The sequence below is a fragment of the Anopheles darlingi genome, chromosome 3, assembly GCF_943734745.1.
Source record: "Anopheles darlingi chromosome 3, idAnoDarlMG_H_01, whole genome shotgun sequence".
NCBI classification, from domain to species: domain Eukaryota; kingdom Metazoa; phylum Arthropoda; class Insecta; order Diptera; family Culicidae; genus Anopheles; species Anopheles darlingi.
Genome location: NC_064875.1, coordinates 57,513,299 through 57,529,541, shown reverse-complemented (window position 1 = coordinate 57,529,541; position 16,243 = coordinate 57,513,299). Strand labels below are relative to the sequence as shown.

The 16,243-nt window shown below is 49.8% G+C and overlaps 1 protein-coding gene across 1 annotated transcript in view; it reads left to right on the top strand.

Moving 5' to 3' along the window:
* The window catches only part of LOC125955647 (histidine-rich protein PFHRP-II-like), a 17,555-nt gene extending 3,431 nt beyond the window's left edge, over window positions 1–14,124 (top strand). The window contains exons 4-7 of the mRNA XM_049686785.1: window positions 9,646–9,780; window positions 10,129–10,225; window positions 11,585–11,803; window positions 14,003–14,124. Coding sequence (XP_049542742.1) covers window positions 9,646–9,780; window positions 10,129–10,225; window positions 11,585–11,803; window positions 14,003–14,109 — 558 coding nt within the window. The 3' untranslated portion in view covers window positions 14,110–14,124. The remainder of the gene's footprint in view (window positions 1–9,645; window positions 9,781–10,128; window positions 10,226–11,584; window positions 11,804–14,002) is intronic.
* Window positions 14,125–16,243: the final 2,119 nt, after the last annotated feature.

Sequence of the window (16,243 nt, the reverse complement as noted above, 5' to 3'; positions counted from 1 at the left end):
ATTGTGGTCTCCGCCCTCGCGGAACCACTGGACCGTGGCTACCATTTACCTGTCGCCACTGTCGCAAGCTGTACCACCGTGCAACGACGTGCAAAGCAGCGCAGCATCGCAACGCAACAAACGGTCAAACGGTTGCTGTTTGTGACAACCGTCAATTTCCCATCACTTTTCGGTTTGGTCGGTTTGATCGAATGGCTCAATCCACTCGCTTCGTAGTGGCTTCTTAGCTTCAACGAGCAGCCCCTGCAGCCGTGTTCTGTTTTGGGAAACTCTTCGTCTTCCGTCATGCTGGCGGGTTAATTAGCATTTTTCCACCCACCAACACCATCACAACCATCCATTTCGAACCGATTCTGTGCTGTATGGCAATGGAATTCCACAAGCTGCAATGATGACGATGCTGATGATGATGATGTTGAAGGCGGTGGTGACGCTGGGAGGTATTTTCATTAGATGACCAATTTAGAATGCCACCAGCACCGGCACTTGACGGCTCCCAGTCGTTGTTGCTGCTGCTACTGCTGCTGCTACTGTGTTTAGCGAAGGTCGGCGTTAAGCGGCAGGAGTTGGTGTACCCACCCCGTTTGACTGCACAACGGCCAACCGTTTTGGGCGATGGCATTGTTGGTGATTGAACGTTGCTCAAAGCGTCTTGTTTGTCTGTCACTCCCGCGTCTTCCGCAGTGAGCCGTAGGGTCGCACGGTTTTTCGGTGGACCGGTTTACGCAAGGCAAGGCGAACGCGATCAAGACTTGCTGCTGCTTTAAGGCTGCGGCACCACTCGCTTTTCGCTTATCGCGCTCACCCTATCAGTTCGCAACTGTTTTATTTTTGTGGTGAACATCGTTCTCATCATCAGATCGTTAGCGGTCCGGCCGGGCTGCGGCCGGAGTTCGGGAACGGGAACCAAACTGATTTGCAAACGATAATGCTCGGTGGTGGTCTCTGTGGTGGTTGTTGCTGTGGAGCTGCTCTGAGAAGCAAATTATATCATTTGTCTCAGCCTCACTTCACCTCCATTGTGCAATAGCGCAATAGTGCGCTCGACGACGAAGTGCGAGCTCGACAACGATCTACCCGCTAGTCGAAGGATCAACCTCCCTACCACCGAGAGACACGGAAAGCCGTTTGATCATAATCACCACCAGAGTCTCTGTTTCTCTCTCGTGATCGTTATATCGTCTGGTCCCGGGCTCCCTTTTCACTCGCTTTCCACCGACGCATTACGCTTTCGCCTTCGCAACGCATCGATTCCCTCGAGAGGAGAATCTAAAACACGTACCAGTTGCCAGTTGCCCAGTGTCCAGTGCACACACACACACACACACACGCACACATGGCCACACTAATTGATTGTCTTTATTTGCGCCTCGTAACAGCAACCTCGATGGATTTCCCGAAATTGAAGAAGGTGTCGATGGCGCATCTCGATGACCTGCATGCCTTGTATTGCAGGTGCCAAACGGGTTGGAGCTGGAGTGACGAGCAGATTGCGAAAGGGAGGGAATGCAAAAGCATTTCCCACCCCATCAAGTGGGTTTCTCACTTATCGCTATGGGGCGGAATGAAAGAAAACCTGTCCGAGTGATGCGTCGGTTCGTCGACCGGCTCGAAGATGATACCTTCTTCAAATCCAATCCAGTCCATGTCCATATCCAGGCGCCCGCCAGTGGGCCAGGTGTCGGGCAAGCTCGAGCAGAAATGGGTGATTAAATAATAACTGGAACCAACAATGGGGCACCAATGCTCGTGGCAGCCGGTTGGATGGATTATGGTTCCTGGTTTTCGACCAGACCGACCGACCGACCGATCGGCGACGGCTCCGAAATTAGGTTGATTGAGCCATTAGCACGCGCGTTTGGAGGGCAACCGTGCGGCCATCTGGTGGCAGGTGGAAAATCCGTGAGGCTGCGGAGGGGGAGAAAAGTGTGAGAAGAGCACCACACACACACACACAAACCAAATCATCTGAAACGAGCTGCAATTGATTCGCCGACCGAGATTGTAACCGAGCCTGGGGGCCCTCCGTCGCCAGTCGGTTAAATAGATTATCGATGGGTGGTGGTGGTGGTTGTTGTTGTGGGCGATATGTGATGGATGGATGGGCGCTAGAGGATGAGCCTTATGCTTATGTCACTCGGTAGGTCTCGGTCTGTTCAGTAGATGAAGTAGGTGATGATGACACCATCGCCACGCTGGCCTCTCTCTGTGGGGCACTGGTTAACTATGTTACGGGAGCAGCCATTCTGTATTTGCGGTTGCATGATTGGACTCGAAAAAAAAACTAGAAACCAGCTTCCAATGATATAACACACCCAGCAGCAATCGTTCTACGAACAGAACAATGCCGGGGCGAGAACCTTGTCACTGCTTAAGCAGTAGATCGGTTAACGATCTTTCGTGCCAGCAGCAACAGTAGCAACAGCAGCAGCACCGTGGCACCCATTGATGAAAGGGATTTTATGTTTCGCTTTGGGGTTGTTTTTTTTATGATTCCACCGGGCGGCTGAACTTGAAACCATTCAAGATCGCAACGGGACAATCCGACCGTTCGGGCATTGTGTGCGCACTTTGGTGGCCATCAGCGTCAGACCGTCAGACCTTGCGTCGTTTCGCGCTTCGCTGCCCATAACTCATAATTAACATGAGCTCGCAAACCGCAATCCCCGCTCCCCGGTGGCTAAAAGTGCCCAAGTATTGTCAACTCTGCAATGGAACTCCAGTGGAATGGTTGGAGGAGCAGCGCCACAAGAAATGGTTTGCCACTGACCTAGACTCTCCCCCCAGGTTGGAGAAGCCTACCATTGGAGGTGGGATCGCGCATTGCACGAAAAGATTGGAACGGATTTGCCAACATTCTGAGCGAAAAAGGGTCGTGCGTCGCGTCACAGGTCTTACGCAATGATTAGGGCCGATGAGACCGATGGCTGGAAGGCGGCAATTAGCTCAATTACGCGCCCGCCTAGGCTGGAAATGTTTGACGAATTTTTGTGTACCGAAATCATTCGAACGGGAAAATTCGGGCGGGCTTTCACAATTGTGTGAATCCCCGAGGTGATGGGGTGCATTATTGGCACAATTGGCGCTGCTTTTGGGGTCGGTGCGCTAGTCGGTGTGAATTGTGACCGATTGGCGCGTGCCCAGTGAGATAGCGAGGAGGTGTCGGGGCTTACGACATAATTGTTTTGCCAGGTGTTGGTCGCTGATCATTCGGCGGCGTGGAATGGTTTCGCGTTGGACGGTTTAACGGATTAGCTAAATTGAATCCGCTGCGTCCGTCGGATTCGTTAAAAATGGAGGTCCAAGCAGTTGAGGTGTAAGGTAGTTCGTCTTTTTAATCGAATCTAGTATTCAATGGAATCAAGCAATCCCAGGGTTGTTTCTCACCCAAGCTTTGTTTAAAAGAGAGTAACGTCTTTTCCGTGCGGCTGAATAGTAGCTTTATTTCTGCCAGATTGACTTAGAGAAAATATGGATTTAGATCATCACGGCCAACTTAATCATCGTCAGCAAATCGAACAGCATTTTGCAAGCTTTAGAAATCTACAACATCCACTATAGAAATTGAGTAAACTGCGGAAAGGTAGAACAAATCTAAATCATCGTAAAGAAACTGTACTGTTACACCTGAAGAAACTAACTAATTAAGACAATTTCGTCATCAAGAAATGTCTACATTCGAAACAGATCGAAACAATGTTATACCAGACACAACAACACTCAATAATTAGCATATGGTAAATATAAGGAGATGAGCAAACAATTTGTTATTAACAAACTATCATTGGGCACGATTTTTCACATACGAATCATGAGAACAATGAAAAGCTGCCCTAAATTTGACTACCACGTCTATATGCAGTTCTGCTTTCAATTTACTCACAAGAGTGAGAGCACTTGCGGCTGATCTTTAAAAGTAGGTCTATTATCACCGACCGACGAGCAACCCAGCAGCCCGGCCTGACCTACCCTCGGTCTAGTACCAACGCTTACCGTATTTCAATCCCCCAAACCCCGTAGCGCCATTACACACTTTCCCGCCAACGATCGCGATTGCGCAAAATGCTGGGTAATTGTTCACTAGCAGCAGCAGCAGCAGCAGCAGCCGTAGTAGCATCGTCAGAAGCACCAAGCAGCACTTGGCTCCATTAATGTTTCACCTCATGTCATCTTCCTTTTTTGTCTCATCCTCTCCCGCGCGCCCACTCGTCTTCTCTCGTCGGTCATCCACAGCTTGCGCTGACGCTGAAGAGAACCAAGCGACGGACGGAAGGGGGGTTAATGCTGCAATAAAAGCTTCGCGACATTCAACCACCGCACCGGGAATGTGTTGCAAATCTCTCGCTACCAACCACACGGAACAGGGAACCTCAGCATCTTGTTTGCCGTCGAGCGTCGAGGCCACGGATGCTAAGCCCTCCTAGAGCCTTTACATGTGTGTGTGTGCGCGCGCATGAGCACTGAGTGGCTGCGATCATGAACTTTGTGTGCTCCGGATCGGATTTGCTCCAAATTCTTCTTCTCGCAACCGATCACACCGATGTTATGCTCGCCTCCAACGGCCACCAATAACCTTCGGTCTCGGTTGATCGACTTATTGAACACATTCTCATCTCGCCGTTGTTCATTGTCGAAGCCAAAATGTTACTGGAGCACCTCATAGGTAAGAGCAGTTGGCATTGAGAGCACAATTTGGAGCCCTTTTGTCACCTGGCACCCCGTGTCGTGTCCGGTCCGTGGCGTGTGCTGCTGCTTCGGCAGCAATAGTAATAATAACAATCTGCGCGACCCGTTAAGCTACCCCCTAATTGTCGCTCACTCGAGGACGACGTTCCGCGGGATGTCTAATGTACGCGTCCTCGGTGTCCTCGCACTAATTTCGCGACCGGACCGGATGGCTCCATCGAATGGAGCGATCTAACGACTTAATCGAAACTGTCGCCACAGCAGCACACGGCGCGCGCGCAAGGTTGAACCGATCATTCCGATGAACCCTTAACCCACCGTCTGTCGGTCTGTTTGTCTGTCTGCTTGTCCGTCTGCTGAAGGATACGTAGGCAACTGCCCGCCGTAGTGAGCTCTTGTGCCGCTGTTTGTTTGTTCTCTTCAGTTTTAAGTGGCCAACCGGAGCTTAGATTTTACGATCAACGCCTCCGCCTTGGCCGGACGTGTTCACGGTTTGGTCTCTGCTTTGCTCGATTCGATTGCACAAAACCGAAACCATTCGCCAGCTCGTAAGCAGCGCGCTTTCCTCTCATTAACGGCTTTGTGGCTGCTGCTACACCAGACCAGGTCGCGCGTCCTGCTTTGCCAAGGGATGCTGCTGCTGCTGCCGATGCTGCTGGTGCATTATTAGGTTGCCAAATCCCGGCATGGTGCTGGTGCATCCACTCGTAACGCTGCCCTGAACAGAACTCGGTCAGTGTGGGCGCAACTGGCGCGACACTTGTTGAAGTCACTACTTACCACCTTACCTTACCGCTGGCGTGGCGTGGTGCATAAGTGGAGCAACACCGCACGCCACACCGCAGTGAAATCGAACAAAAAGGAACGAAATAACCAACGAAAACGCTATGTCACAAGCGACCGTTGGCACCAGTGGCCGATCCAGGTGTTGGTTTTGTTGCTACGACGACGACGACGAGCGCGATGAGGAACGCGAACTGCATCGCTGCGAGCTGAGCGTCACATTTGATGCAGCCCATTTTTTTTTGATAACAATGGATTGTCTTTGTTCCTGAGAGTGGCCCGGGGTGGTGGCCCCGGGATTCCAAAACGGATTTGAAGTGGAATAGCGGCAGCAGCAGCAGTATTACCACGGAGCTTACTCCGTGCCATAAACATAATTGCTTTGGCCTTGCCTTTTATTGCTCGTTATGACGAATGCAACGGTGAGCGCGATGTGCTGCTGCTGCTGCTGCTTCTGGGCAATGCCTACTACGAAGGAGGTGCAATTGGCACGGGACGGTCTGGCCTTCTCTTCTTGGATGCTTCTCCGGACGCCGTCCGCCCGTTTCCCCTCCTTTAATTTATTGTGTTACTCTGATAGCGGTCGATCCCCGATTTATGGAACCATTCCATCAGGATCGCTGCAGAAGGATGCCCCAGTGAAGAGCCCTTTGGCCATAACCTCAACGTGAACCGCGTGCTGCTGCTGCACGGAATCGGACCATTTTGATTGAAGGTCTCCTCTATTGCTTCACTGTGAGGGTTCGTGTTTAAAGGTGTCTCCCGGTCCAATTCGTTTCAATTAAGCTCCATCTCCGCTCCAATCGGAATTGGTGCACCTCCTTCCCCCGCTCCCCCTTCCCTTGGTCGATTCCGAGACAAATTGCTCGAATTACCTTAACAAACAACCTTTACGGCACTCCGGGTCCCCGTTTGTCTGCGGTCCGTGCTGGTCCGTACAAAGAACGACCTGTGTCCCTGGCCAGATCCGTCGGACGTCGCGGCGAGTGAGAGCAGCAGTGTGTATGTACAGCAGCCACCCCTTTCTTGGGGCTCCCTGTCCGTTAGCGAGCGGGCGTCGAGCTGTTTGCGAGCGAAACATAAAGGCATTTGCACGAATCGGCCGCACCGTTTCCGGCCGCACGAGACACGAGACCGGGGGGCGGGGGGAACAAACCGCCGAAAAACACGCTCTCAGAACCTTGGAGCGGTGGTGGTGGTGGCCGGTGCTGGGGCTGGCGGTGGCCACGGATAATTGCACATTCTGCGGTGTGGCTTTATATCAACTCGGAAAGGCTCCCACTCGGATCGGAGGTTCATTTAATTTGGATGCCACGGCGGTGTGGAGGTTCTTTGGGCGCTAATTAGCATGTTGGGAGGTTTAATGCTGGAGCTGGCTGTCTAGCAACACCACCATGCACTGTGCGGGGAGTACTTTGTACCAAACGCCAGCAGCATTGTCTCTAGCGGCCCCTCTTGGGGTTGATTTTCCTTTCGCGATTGCATTTTCCACACCAAACACTGCGCCACCGCCTCTTCCATCTTCTGCGCCTGCTTTGCTTCGCATGCTGTCATATGCGCGCGCGCGCACACACCTTGACGACGGAGTAAACAGATTTTCTGCTTCGCAGCCGACGAAGAGAATGCTCGCTGCGTCCCGATCCACTCCACACCAGAGGCCACTTGGATTCTGCGAAGCGGATGACAGACGTCCGTCCGGGCCGGGGGATTGGATCTTAAAAATGGATCAACCGGAGAGGAGAGGATAATAATGGCGCCTTTTCAACGATTACGAATTATCAATGCGACCAATGGTGCTGCCACCATTTTCTTTTTTTTTTTTGTTGGGCCGTTTGGCGACCTTGCGGCAATCAAATTACGCCGCGCGACATAATAATGACAGTTGCTGCTGCTGCTGCTGTTACTGGAACCGCCCACCTGGAAACCCTCCCCCCCCCCCCCTTCGTGGAAAGGTGTCGGCAGCGCTGGAGGTGCTCTCGATTCAGCTTCAGTTTCGAATCAACCGTTAATTTTGTGTAACATTTGCATGATTGTTTCAAAATAGCGCCACCCACGAACACCCAAACACCCGATGATTATGCCACCGATTAGACGCACGCCAGCACGCCAGAATGTCCGTGGCTGGCCGGCGAATGTCGTTCTCATCTGTCGTGCCAGGGCGCCGGATTGCGACAGATCCCGCTCCTGGGGGTCCCGGGTCGGTCTTGAACTTAAAATGTAAATCATCATCACCTCCCTCCGAAAAATGTTGAAGTGGTGCGCCAGATCCCAGATCTTTTTCGGATGGCGATTGAAGTACACGATGCAGCCGGAGGCCCTCGATTCGTACGGCAGAAAAAGGGCCACCACGGACCACGGTGTGGTGAGTTGGATCCATCACGATCAGCAATTAATCACGGGCACGATCTAACTAGCCGGCCATCGCGATCCCGTCGTCATCGTCATCGGTCGTCGCTGGTCAGTGTCAGGTCCGAAAAAACACTCCAACTAAACGAGACAACAACCACATTGACCTAATGCACATCGACTGACCTCTCCATAGAGCCCCCGAAAGCCCAATGCCGTCGACCTCCACCGAAAAATTCCATCTCAACGGTGGTCAGCACTCCGTGGGACCAAGACCTGGGCAGCAGCATCGTTTTGTTTGGTCAGCATAGATTAGATGCATCGTAGTGTGGGTGACTGAGTCGATGAGTCGCGAAAAACGCGCCCCGAAACCACAAGAAGGACACACGAACTTACAAATGCCTCTGGTGGCGCTGTTCCGTTTGTGGTACAAATGACTTAACCCATTTGTATATTTGGAGCATAAAATTGACTTGTCACTTGTTTCGGGGTTTCGTGAGCACTCTGTGTTGTCGAGCAATCGATCATCGATCGACATTCTATGGAAACCAAAGACGAATACAACACTAAACTACAATATCGATGTTGATCGATCGTGATTGGTTTTTCGCTTTTTCCAAGTAGCGAACTAACATGTCAGTCAATAAGCTTCCGGTCTGACATGAAAAGGGCTCTTCTTACACTAAAATCTGTTCGTGGCTCTGTATAATATACTCTTTTAGATACACTGTCAACGATTTATATGATTCGGAAAGTAATAATGTAAATTTTTGAACGTTTTGCTCGATTAAAATACGGTCACGTTTAAAATAAGTATCACCAGGTGATAATTGTGGATTTTCCTGACCCAGGAGCTGGTGCATAATGTTTGTCCATCCATTGTTTTCTCTCAATGCTGTTTTTTCTTATTAAAAACAGTGTTTGATGAGGATATGGAATTCTTTTTATCCATTGTTTTGAAGTGGTGAAGAAGCGTTTCCAAAACTTAAATAACTCACACAACATTGTTAGAAATGACTTGAAAATTTTGACAGTACACCTAAAAGGATCTGGAGAACAGAACAAACAGATATTTGTGTTAAATGCACTCTTTATATCTCACTCTTTGACCAATGTGTTATGTTGTCTCTGTTCGCAGATCTGATATAAATTTGACATAACAATTCCTGAAATCATATCGTCGTCCACTTAGCTACCTCTTTCCTTTCCGACGCCAGCTCTGGTTGCATTACTATCTCGTTGGTCGTCTAATCAACTAAACATCATCGATTGCATCTCGTCTGTGACGCATCTAAACCTCGATGACTACGACGACGACGACGACGACAATCTGCGTCTTAACGATGGTAGCATACGGCCACGCTATGGCCACGAGAGGAAGGGGTTGGATGAGAAAGAGCACCCGCGCAAGCCAGAAAAGTGATGAAGCCGGGGGCTCAAACATCGCCACAAAACCAAACAACCAACCCTCTCCTCTATACCCCTCCCCCACTTCCCCAGCTAACGCCAGAGAGAGAAACAATACCACTGAGGCCGCCCCGTGTGCATCTCTCCCTCCCCACCCCCCAAAAGCGGTTCGCGCGCGCCCGAGAAGTGACCGATTGGAAGGGAGGCCCGGTGTCGCGTTTGGTGGCCGACGCAACGCTGTGGTCCCTACTCGCGGGGCTGCCCCCGGGAAGGCAAAACTATATAAAACTGAAATGGCCATCCAGTGAGCAGTACCAGTGTCTCATCAGCCATCAGCACCAGCACACCGTTTCCAATCGAATTCTTACCCGAAACTCCCTAGAAGTGTGTCCGTGTCGTAGTCGTCGTCGTCGTCGGTTTTAGTGTCTTCAAGTACAAGCCAAGAAAAAACAACTCAGCTCAAAGATGGTTGCCCGTACCTGTGCTACGTTGCTGCTGGCTTTGGCCATGTTCGGAGGCTGTGTTCTCGCCCGTCCCGGATACGCCGTCGATTACTACGTGAGTGGATTCGTTCCCTTACTTTCGTTCGCTTGTTCTTCTTCTTGTGTGGTTGTGGTTTTGTTTATTTTTCGGTGAATTTGCGTAGAATTGCGGACCGAACAGTGTCTGAACTGAAGTGACAGATCACATTTTGGTGTGAAATCTTGTTTCTGGAGAAGCCAACACAATGATGATTCACTATTTGCACTCCAAAGACACCGTGTGTAAATTTTAATCAAATCCAAGTGATCTTGTCCGTCATTTTGTTCTTTTGTTAAATTCTTCTTTACGTAATTCTCGATCGAACTTCTCTCAGATCTCTCCAGAAGATTCTAATTCGAAGCTTCTTCCTTTGATTCATTGCAGGATCATCCCAAGTACGCTTTCAACTATGGCGTCGCTGACCATAGCACCGGTGATGTGAAGTCGCAGCACGAAACCCGTGACGGTGACGTTGTAAAGGGTGAGTTTCCACTTCCACTGGCCAGCGACCGAGTGGCGAGTTGCAGCACCAGTTGCAGTTGCACTAAGCAAACAATCGAACCGAATCCCTCATCGGTCACACCAGCAGCTCCTCCATATTTGCTGTTATTTTTTCTGTGTGAATGCACCCGATCCCGTGTGAATCTCTCACACTCCGACACTGGAGCAGAGAACACAGCGCACTTGGCACGATCTACAATCTGACGAAGAGAATGGCCGGCAGTCATTCATGAAAACGAACGCTTTCCGCCCAACGCGACAACGACAACGACAACGGGCGGCGCGTCCCGCGATTACTCATGTTCCAGTTCCATAATTCACACATTTCCAAGGTGGGAGCTGCACGGTCTGCATTATGTGTATCGTTGCCAGTCGGCAAAGGTACACAATAATGCCGTTTTCGCACGTCGCACGTGTTGCACCATTTTCTTCGAGGTGGCGTTTCTTTTTTTTTGTCCACGGCGCTTCAAGACAAGGGCGCCAAGCAAACAAGGCGCAACCTCATACCAAGCCACGCATTAGCCATCCGATGCGTGTGGCATCAGGCATCAGGTTGGAATTGGCCTTCCCGAGCCAGAGGATCTCTATCTATGGCCGGTCAGCTAATTGTGACGTTACCTTTTGCCGTTTCTCGAAACGCGAATTCAAATGAGGCGACCGCTTGGCGCAAGTTCACACATTTAGCTCCGGTAATGAACCATAATTTCACCAAACAGTAGATGATGAGCTGAGCGGCGGCAGCGGTGGCCGAAGCCGGCGAAGCAGCAGCAGCATCAGCAAATGAAGCGATCATCATCATCATCATCATCGCCGCTCGCAAAACTAAAAAGGTGGCGAAGAAGCTGCGCCACAAACCGCCACGGGTGTGCTGCTCGCTCCACTCATTGCATAACAATTATTTGATTTGAGGTTATGGAACCGGAGAGGTGTGGTGCGGATAGAGTCGGTGGCTGGCCCGTGCACCCCAAGGGTACAATGTGCTGGTACAATGCTGGAAATTAATTTGCAAAAATCCACCACGTGGTGGTCTTCGCGCAGCGTTTCGAGCTCGTGCTGCGATGCATTAACCGCAGCTTACTTTGTTTGTACTTTGTCCCGCTGCGTAGCATAATGAAGGCGAAGACGTTTACGACGTGCGCATCATTAGTTTGGCCAGGGCTGGGATCGGTGAGGCTTCGGTTGAGGTTTATCTGGAGGTGATCGACGCACAAACGATTCAATCGCTGCTCATCGCGCACCATTGCACTCGACGAGCATAGAATATACGGCAATCGCTGAAATCAAATTGATGCTAACGGTGCTGTCTTCTTCTTCTTCTGCTTCTTCTTCTGCTTCCCAGGACAATACTCGCTGGTCGAGCCGGACGGTTCGGTGCGCACTGTTGACTACACCGCCGATCCGATCAACGGATTCAACGCGGTCGTATCGAAGACGGCACCTCTGATCCACTCGCACGCTCCGATCGTCAAGCACGTCGTCCCGGCGGTGAAGGCCGCCTATCACCATGTGCCAGCCCCGGTGCCCGTCCAGAAGGTGGTCTACGCTCACGAGCCAGTCGGTAAGTTTCGATTTTTCCCCCCATTATCTCAGGATCGCGATCTCACGGCCTCAAAAAAAAAACGGGATCATCTGTCGGCACAAATATTGTGCAATTCCGGGTGCCAGCGTCACACCTGCTGACGTAGCCGAACGTCCCTTTATGATCCGTGAGCCGCATACATAGCGCTTCGAACGCATATTTTATGTAATTCCCTACCACTTAATCCGCTACTCCGGGTGAACTGGTTCGATTCCGAGGCCGGTTCCGATCTCGATTTCGATCTAATTGGTGTCCGTGTGCCGCCACCAGGTGCCAAAAAGGCACCCCACCCTCCCCGGACACTCCCTTCCGGAAAGATGCGTGTTGTGTCCGTTAATTTTTTGGCGCGAACCGGTTCCTTGAACCCCAAGACAGGTCCTGTTTGACTGCTTTCCACCCCGGGGGGAGGGTTTTCGCTGAAGTTTGGCACGAATTAGGGGTGTCCCCAGCGGCAGCCGTGCCGTTGGCATAATCGAGTGAAATTAAATTTGGCCAAGTCCTTTCACTTCCGGAATCGGTGATCGATCACAAAATCGAAAGATCGTGTTCGGTTGATCGATATTTTGCTACACGAGATACACGAGAGCCAGATAGGGAATGTCTCAATCACTTGGCGACTTGGCTGCCTGTTGTCGGAACTGTCGGTACACGGTTTCTCATTATTTGAATATCCCACGACGTCGAAGTAGTAATCAGGTCAATGCCACGCGACGGTGCGAACGAAAAACACTTTCCACGCGAACCAATACTCATTACGGCGTCGAGAGAGAGAGAGACGCACAATTCGTCGGGTTTCGCACGCCCAAGTGCCATACTGCTTGCTGGATGCTGGCTAAATCGCCATCGCCATGTGCTGACCATGGTGTCTGTGGCGTTAGTTCACGAATGGCAGCAGCACGAAAGAAAGAGAGAACAATGAAACATTGTAGCGACTTCACCACCGGGAAACCGAGACGCAGGCTCAGCATTCTTCAACCGGCGTCCGGTGGTTCGGCTTCTAATTTACATGCGAACGGCGCGGTTCTAGAGGAAAAGGTTAATTGCCCCCAGACACACTTGGAATGGCGCACGCGATCCATAATGAGGTCCCATTTGTAGTGGCATTCGATCATCGCTTGAACGTTACTACCTCGGTGTCACTTTGTAAGGATCTCGTGATTGCTTTGAAGCAGCCCGCAGCTTAAGATGAGTTAGTTGATGATGACGATGATGATGAGGTTTGACTTTTCACGATCACTCAGCATACAGTGTGTGTGTATATGTCTGTTTAAACTCATTCGATTATTAATTCGATCAACATGTCAGTAGCGCAGAGTAGGTAGCCAATCGAAAGACATCAATCGGTAGAAATAAGCGACGAACCCGGCCTCTATTATTACTAAGACACACAAAAGACGGTGCTGCTCCGGTAGACCACCCACCAGCATCCGCTACGATGTAACCGCGTCCATTATGTTGCTTTACATAACGATACATAATTTTGGGGCCCGAGGTGCTGCTGAGCTGAAGCCCGTAGAACAACTTAATGTTTGTTGGTGATCGTCATGTACCGCAGCGTGAATGTCGATTGACATTTGGCCAAGAAGTTTGTGACAAACGAGATCGCCGCTGAATGAATCGCCACTGGTACAGAGCGACTCTGCAACCATAATGAGGGATCAGGACGATCGTGCGGATCGGTGTCATCACGATCGGTTGCGACGCCTCCGGATGTCATCGGCGATCGGTGATGGTAGCACCAGCACCAGCTGACGTATGGTGGCCTACAGGTGCTGTGCAGGAACGTGACAGGAACTGACCCCAGGACCGATCTGGTACTCTCTGGTCGGTCAGTTGATGGTCACGTGAATGCCAGTTGCATTAACCGTCGTCGTGAGCACCGCGCAGCGCAAACCCATCCAAATGTCAAATCACAAACGGTGATCGCGATCCACTTTTGATCCACCGTGGCCCGTGGCCACCGTGAAGGCCACTAAGTGGAGCTTCGATCGATCGATCGTTCGTTCGTTCTCGGTTGTTGTTTGGAAGTCTCCGTCCGTGAAAGTGTTCCCGGGATGTAATTGCGCATCGCCTTTGGCTGACATTTGACTTGGAGCGGACGTGTCCGTACCTTCTTCATTTAACAGATTGATTGTAACCTTCTTCTCGTTTCCATCTCTTTCGCCTCTTTTTTCTTAGTACATGTTGCCAAGACCGGCCACTACACCGAGCATGCTCCGGCTGTGCACTACGCGGACTACAACGATGGATACTACGGCCATTACGATGATAGCCACTACTACTAGAGTGCTGGAGTTGGCATGATCGCCAGTCCAACATCGAACATCGACGACCAAACCGATGGAGCCCGGCAAATGCTCCACGACCTTATCATTCACTCGATACACACTCAAACACACACACTCACACACATACACACCAGTATTGCATAATTACATGTGCATTAGCTTGTACCGATTAGATGTGTAAGTCAGCTGGCAGAAGAGCAAAGTATGCCGCCACCAATGTAAATATGATATGAAATCTTGTTGATATCTGCCCCCTCTCCCAACATTCCAATGCTCCTCTGCAGAACGTACCGTGGCCGGTAGATAAGCTTCGATCGCTGATCTCTTGATGAATTACGTTTCCTTACTTCTTCTATCTCGGTTTTTATTTCTTAATTTAACAACAACCCACCTCGGGGTGGGCACCAAATAACCTACATAATTTCTATGTTGTGTGGGTTGTTTGATGAGCTTCGCGCGATTGCCTGCTTATGGCAACTGCGCCTAAAATGAGGCCGTTAAGGCGGCCACGTTTTATGCACTGTTATCATAATGAAACGGCTCCGGGGGCCCCGGGCAAGGTGTGAATCTTGGCAGCCACCACTCCGCCTTTAGTAGAGTTGTGCTCACAACGCACGGCGATAATGATCATCGATCAAGATAATTGATAATTACTCGGTGTAGTAATCAAATTAACACGCCTCTGAGCCCTCTCCTCCTCTGTCTCTTTTACTCTCCCTGTTTCTCTCTTTTGCTGTTCCTTCTCGGACCCCGCATGGCTCAAGGTGCCTTATTAGGTATCACTTAAGATCTTTATCCTTCCCATCTGCGCGCGGCGAATAGAAGAGTGAAGTAGTGGCCACGCGAGCGGTGTGGAGTTTCTCTGGTTTGTTGTGAAGCTTATCGACGCGGTTTTGCAGGGCAGCTGGAAAATAAACTTTGTTACCAAAATGACTTAAAGCTGTTCATGTTCTCGATTATTTCGCACGGCAAGATATCACAACACGGCGCATGGTGGATTTTTTGTTTAGAATAAACAAATTGCACAATAGATAATGGCTGGTTTGTTTCCTTTTCGCAAATTCTATCAAGGACGTTCAAAACACAAAGCAAAACACAAACAAAGCATTTTTATTGAAAAAAATAAGTAGACTTCGGCATTGTGAGAACCGTTCGATGATAATTTCAAGCTGAAAAATAGAAACGAATACATTAAAGTTAGTCGCTAGTTTATGTGTTTAGTACCGGCTGTTTCTCACATTATTTGTTCCTTGAAACATCATGCTTTCATGCACATTTGTGGTCGGTAATGGTGAAGAGAAACATGGTCCACGGTTGTTCCGAGGATTTGTCTAGTAGCTTTGGCTCTTCTTATTTTTAGGTATGGCTTATGGCTTTAGGCTTTTTCATAGCACAACAGATTCACTGAATATCACAACTGATCTGATCTTCTCAGCTTCTTATTTCAGTTCTGGTGAAAGTTTGAGCATGCTAACTAATGAAATTGAGTCTAGTTCGCATTCGGGCCCTAAACTTAATGCCCACATTCTCCATCATGCTCTATCTACTCTGCTGTTCATTTACTTTTTATATTTCCCTTCTACACCTTCGAGAGAGGCCTTCATGCCATAACGCAGCTCATAACGCCGCTCATAACGCCAGCTCTGTCGTCCTGCTCGACATCCTTCTCCCTGTTTCTACCTTATGCTGGTTTTCTTAGAAAATTCCATGTCTAATCTCTTTCTATTCTCTAGATTTAAGCGTTAGGTCCTAATAATAATCTTTGTACAGCGGTCTCGCGATGAAAATACTAAAAACTGTTGCAACGCAATATCGATTATTGTGGATTACTGATGAAGATGAGTAGCAGGCCAGTGTTTCCATAAAACGCATCATATTTTAACCTAAATTTCCTAAAAACAGAAATTTTGGCCACAAATAAATCTGCAACGGCTGATTCAAATCGTAACGAATTTGCTTGAAATATGTTCGCATGAAACCATTTGCTTGCGGTAAGATACAAAAAGTTCGCCCGAAATGTAGGCAAAATCAGCATAGCCTTCAGGCGAAATAATAATGCTTGGCGGGAGCGTGCGACATTGACTGGAGCACTGAAAAATAAAATTAAGAGTCACACAATAAATTGAGAGAA